Source organism: Crocodylus porosus, unplaced genomic scaffold, assembly GCF_001723895.1.
Source record: "Crocodylus porosus isolate Cpor-Errol unplaced genomic scaffold, CroPor_comp1, whole genome shotgun sequence".
In the NCBI taxonomy this organism is placed as follows: domain Eukaryota; kingdom Metazoa; phylum Chordata; order Crocodylia; family Crocodylidae; genus Crocodylus; species Crocodylus porosus.
In genome coordinates this window covers 6,811,011-6,817,162 of record NW_017728912.1, presented here as the reverse complement: position 1 = coordinate 6,817,162, position 6,152 = coordinate 6,811,011, and the positions used below count along the sequence as shown (strand labels likewise).

Here is a 6,152-nt window from a genome sequence, read left to right as displayed (position 1 = left end):
TAACAAGCTTATACATTTTCCATACATGGAACCTAATTATTGGGGGGATCGTCTTAGATTTGAGTAAATGTGCTGTATTACACTCTAAAGTTTCTTTAGAATATTGTTTTAAAGTATTTTGATGATTAAACTTCAAGAGCTTACCATAGGTAACCGCCCATGCACTTTGTACAAATTGACAAGTACAGTAATATCCCAAGGACGCAAGGTAAGGGGGTGAACTGTTTTTGCTGATCTCTCACTTTCCTTTTTGTCATTATCCACTCCAACTGCAGTCCAACCAGAACTTGAAGATGTTGACAATGACAGGACTGGGCTTGAAATTATTTCTTCAAAATCTGTGTACATGTCATCTTCTCCAAAGTAATTTTCCTGCAACATGGAATTAATAGAACAAATTAAGAAGCAGGTGGGACTATATCTGCAGTTAGCAGCATCATGTAAACACAAAGCTAAGCTTCACTCCATATCCTATTCTTACCTTCTAATCAATTCTAAGTTCTATAGGACACTAAAGAATAGGTGTTATTTTGCTCACATGAGTTATCTCATTGATTATAGCAGGATAACTTAAATGAGAAAAATTAAGTAAATGCTTATGCATTTTTCAAGACTCAGGCCATATACTATTTTTCAACCAAAGCACCTTCAGTCTAGCTACAATTAATGTTACTATTATGATATTGCTCCTTGGAAGCAATGCCACTGACTTTTTTAATCCAGCCTGTAGGGGTCATTCACAAACAGTTCTTCAGCAGCATTTTCAAAACTTCTGTCTTCAGAAGTTTTACTTAAAAATCTTACAAATTCTATACACATGCCTGTAGCAGTTCCTAAGTGTATCCCCTAGGGTTTAAAATTAACTTAACTTTGTTTCTAAGCCTATCCCCACTCAATTATCTGAGACAGGAATAACTTTGGTCACATTCTTTTGAGAAGACTGAGCCCTGCAGGAGCCATATCCTACATTTTAAAGTGTGTCAAAATTAGAATGCATTTCTTTAAAAAAAGTTTACAAATGCTAAAAGTAAAATCAATTAATAAGTTAAATCTCAGGAAGGATATTCAGCTCATTATCAAATTACATTGTCATGTTACCTTTCACAAAAAGGTGCACATCAAGCACAATACAAAAAACAAACAAACAAAAACCTCAAAAATCTTTTGTTTAGTGACAGAACAATTATAGCACAAGCATGAGTGTTGCTACCTTATTGGCACTGGAAGGGGCTACCCCACAAGCAAGATTAATTCAGTCTTCACTTGCCAGGCAGTACTGCTGTGGTAATTTGCATCATTAGACACTTACCTACTAGGAGGTCGACAGAGATCAAATTTACATAAGTCACCAAATAGCTTTCAACTTCGCAATCTTTTTTTTGTCATTACTAAACTGAGTTAGATTTGAATTAATGACCTTAAGGTGAAAAGTTCTATATCCAAATACTATTTCCTTGAGTTAGAAAGAAAATAGGTATTTTGTTCATTTCCAGGCAGAGAGAGGGTTGGGGTTTATTTAAGGGGAAATAATCTCTCTCATTTACACAAATCGCATGAGTGAAAAATATGAATGGTTTACATTAATACAACTTAGCTAGTTAATAATTACATTAAGAGGCTACTGAGGAAAAGTTATCATTTTTACAACCTTAAATTGTTGATTAAATTGTTGCCCTTATATACCTCAAAAACACTTGGAAAAGGCCTGAGTAAAATGTAAACACGTTGCATGGCTTCATGCAACAGTTCTTTAAGACATGCAATAATCTTTTTTACTTTATCTTAGTACATTTAGCACAAGTACTATTTGAAGTGTTACATCAGTTAATACCAAAATCCTCAAAAGGTCTGTACACCCAAGTATTTTTCACACAGCAACTTAAATATTTTTCCTCTATTTTAGAGAATATTTCTTTATAAGACAAACCAGAAAACAGGCTTAAGTAATAAACAGCAGAAAAGTACCAAAACACAGCATCTTTAGCTGGTGCCTCTCAGTTGACAATACAAAGAACTATAATTACCATTCAAAATTGGCAAGCTAGAAGACAATGTTTAAAATTAAGGACTTCTTGAGTTTATTAAACATTGGAAATCGTGCACAGACATGAAAAGCCACACACAAAATCAGATAACACAACCTGAAACTAGGAAATCCAATGACACTTCAAAACCATTCAGAAGGAGAAAACAAGCCTTTGTCAACAAGGTTGGACAAAAAAAAAGAAGTCCATACAACAGAAACTCTAGAAAGTACAAACCAACACAAACATATGGAAAGACTGCCACTTATTTAAATCTTTATACTTGATCTCACTGCATGAGTAACCCAAACATGAACATCTGCCTTGTAAGAGTTCAGAAGTTAACATAACAAGGGACGTGACAGCCTGATTTACAATTATCACAGGATCTCAGTCAGGAGAAGAAACCTTCTCCGGAGATCAGCAGCCCTGAGGAAGAGGAGGTTTGGCTTCAAAAGGGAAAAAGCATGATACAAATTTCCAGAGATTCACAGTAAGAGACTGAAGATGACAACTTCCTATCGTACCATCTCTTATGAGTGCTACAGTCTAACATACAAAGGAAATGAAGGGTTTGTGAAGAAATAGGCAGCATTGGCCCAGCTCCCAATGATACCAAATAAACTAATTGGTACTGGTCTTAAATTCCACCCAAACTAGATTATTTTACACACTAGTCCCAAGACTATTACACCATTTTAATTAGCCAGTTCTGGGACTAAACAAAGCATGTACACACACACACAGCCCCCCCCCCACCAGAAAAGCCTGGATCCCAGGTCTTTTCTTAGTCCCAATTGCAATTTTGGCTGTACAGTGGTTGGATTTCTTCAAAAACAGTGAGGTGGCCAGTGTAACTATTCTACATTCAACTATTCTATTTTTCTTGGGTTTCAATCCCCTCAGAATGAGGATGGCTTAAAATCCAAGTCTTCTACTTCCTGGATAAGTGCTCTATGCACAAAAATGTTATGCAAAATGTTGGCACTACTACTAATGACTATATTAAAGTGACAGCTGTGCCTTAAATTAATGCCCAGCACTTTGTGTACATTAGGCATCCCTCTAAGTCTAGATCCTAAGTGAATAAAAACACCTTGTGCACCCCATAAGTCAGGTGCTTACGCTCCAAAAGAGGGAAATGGTTCCAAACACAACCCTGGCCCCTGCATTTCTAATTAATTCAGTCTAGGTACCTCCTACTCAGCACTTAAGTGCCCTGGATGCCCTTTGAAGGCATTATTTATTTTGAAATCCTAAACCAATTATAGACATTATGTTTCCCTAGGTTTAATCTGGACTACAGCTAGACAGCTATAGTCTGAATTAAAATTGGCTCCAGTTCAAATTAGCTAACCCTCATTGACTGAGGATTAAAATTAATGCATACTACGGCAGTCCAAATTAGGCATTTTAAACTGTATCAGTTAACATGTATATACAGTGTTGCTGTAGGAATTCAGATAAGCATTGCAAATATCAATGCCAGCAAGGGAAAGGCAACTGGGTTTTGGCAAAACTATAGCAGCCATCAGGCACAAAGTAACTCCTTTACAAAGTCAAATGTGCCTACAACATATTACCCTGCTAAGTATCAGGTCAATTACAGCTTCTGGAACAACAGTTTGGATAACTGCAACAATGTAGCAGTGCTTATTATTGCCTCCTAGGGTGCAGAGAGAAGTGCAGCTCCCTGCTATAAAACTCAGAACAATTTCTGCAAAGTGCTCCAAGTTCCAGCGTTACCCCAGATCAAACAGAAGTTCACTATTGATTCCTGCTGGGAACCTGCAGCCAGCTTCCCATAGCAAAGACCAGGCTCTCTGCCAGTGCTGGCTATTTTCAGAATGGGAGGGGGAAAGGCAGCAGAGGGAGCTCATTTTTGGGGCTTCCCAACTGATGCTGAGAGCGGAAGAAGGGAGTTTCCAATACACCCACCCCACCCTTGTTAAGGAGCTGAAAAAACCCCAGACTGAACTCCCTCCACTCCCTTTTCCCCCTCCCATTCTGAAAACAGCAACAGGTTGGGAGATCCACAGACACAAGTTACAAGAGACACTACACTTTGAAAAATCTTTATCTGATACCTCATGCAATAAGGGGGCAGATTGTCACTAAATTGGTCATTTTTTAAGCTGTATGTAGCCACAAACTTAAGTTTGGTCACAGATAAACTGCTTTCTGTGGCCCAATCGGGTGAAAACTGTCACCTCTGTCTGCACCCTTAATTACTTCCAATCTCCGTTAACGGGCTTTTAAATGTATAGACTGTATATAGCCAGTGCTCCCTGTTAATAGTCCTCTATTAACCCTTAATTTGAACTGAAATGTGTTTTGAACTGTGTAATGCAAATCAGTTAACATGGTTTAGAAAATGCTGAGTACATCTACCAACAGCCCTAGACACCCAACTCCATCAATCTGAATCAATTTGCTGTCAGGCAGGCAGGGGGCACTTCACCAGAGCAGCATAGGGCCTGCAGCAGCAAGAAGCTTCCCTGTCCAGCCCTGTTCTGCCCTCCTGTGCCATGCCAAGTCCCACATGCTGAGCTGGAGAGGCCCTGGGAAGAAGGCAGAAGAGCAGGGAGCCTGAGCCAACAGTGGGCATCCCCTCCCCCCAGATCTGGGGGGGACATGCCCCCCATGCCTGCCTGTGGGCGCATCCCACTTACTGCCTTGGCACTGTGGCTATACATTTCAGGCACAGTCCCCAAGCCCCATGCACTACCCCAGCTGGGCAGCATCCCCAGCCCTGCCCAACTTCCTCCCTCCATATGGGGGCCTCAATTGACTTCAGACCATATCTCCGATTTACCTAGATCATCATGAATTGCAAGCACTTTAGACCACAGACTTATAACCCCTCCCAGTTTGAGATCACCCACAAAATTATAAACATACTTCTAATTCATACCTTGACGCACAAAAAGGCTTTTAGTAGAGGTCCATAGAGAGTTATCTGGGAATCTGGGGAGAGTTCTAATTCTACGTGAAGTTTATCAGGTGGAAGTTCTGAAGGATCAATAGGAAGGTGGCCCGAGACTGTTGGAGAGGAAATGACTCTGTCGGCAGTCTTCTGACACGGCCTTAATACAGACAGCATAGTTTCTTCCATTTCTGACACTTGTAAAAGTAAAAATTAATTGTTAGAAACAGGCTAGGTCTTTCACTTGAGAAATTCTGCAACATTCCTAATATTAAATAAGTTTGGATAACTACAAAATATTTTGTGTATGAACTGGCTACTATGTAACTGAAATTTCTACAATGCAAATTAAATTTCTCTCACCATGCCACCATGATGCTGGGGTGGGAAGGAAGAGCAGAAAGGAAAAATGAGGTCGTTGTAACAAAGTATATAATATTTTAGTCAAAACAATGTGCATCAAAAAACAGCATTTTAAATGTCTAAAATGACAAGCAAGCCTTTTTATATTTTTTCCTCATGCTTTTAAAGTAAAAAAAATATTTAAAAAAATATATATCAGTGAGACCTTTTGTTTTGTAGGTGTTTGGTTTTTTCCACTGCTATCCATCAGTAATAGAACATCAACATACAAAAATCAAGATGAAAACAAATATATTGTAAGAGAACACAACAAAAATTTATGTTAGATGATCCCCTAGGTCCAAACTTTGTCACTGAACAACCTAAGTATTGCAAATGACAATGGATGGATATATAACTTTCCGCTAATACCGAAGACAGTAGTAGGGCTGCCTTTTCTCTTAGCTTTGTTTGTTTTGTTTTTTAAACAAGAGAGAGAGAGAGAGAGAGAGAGAAAAGCTTTTTGGTTTACAAGATTTGCTGCTCAGAAGCTACAGAGAATCATTCTAGAAAAGTTTGTCCAATCCCTTGCTCCCAAAGAAACTTTCAAAACCTCAGTGCAAGTTCAAAGAAGGAATTGTGCTCACTGGACTACCCTAGCTATGTTCATATGCCCACTGCACATTTTCAAGGCACACCTTGCAGGGGATTGCATGCTTAGGGGCAACCAACATGGGTTCATCAGCGGCAGGTCCTGTCAGACCAACCTGACCTTTTACAATCAGATCACCAGATCATTAGATGCAGGGGTAGCAGTGGATATAGTCTTCCTGGACTTCCAGAAGGCTTTTGACACTGTC

General features: G+C 39.2%; 1 protein-coding gene across 1 annotated transcript in view; it reads right to left on the bottom strand.

Annotated features, from left to right (window-relative positions):
• The window catches only part of KIAA1109 (KIAA1109 ortholog), a 242,219-nt gene that overhangs the window by 147,166 nt on the left and 88,901 nt on the right, over positions 1–6,152 (bottom strand). Inside the window, exons 18-19 of the mRNA XM_019533955.1 lie at positions 4,939–5,147; positions 145–372 (exon numbers count right to left, since the gene is read on the bottom strand). Of these exons, the coding sequence (XP_019389500.1) occupies positions 145–372; positions 4,939–5,147 (437 nt within the window). The remainder of the gene's footprint in view (positions 1–144; positions 373–4,938; positions 5,148–6,152) is intronic.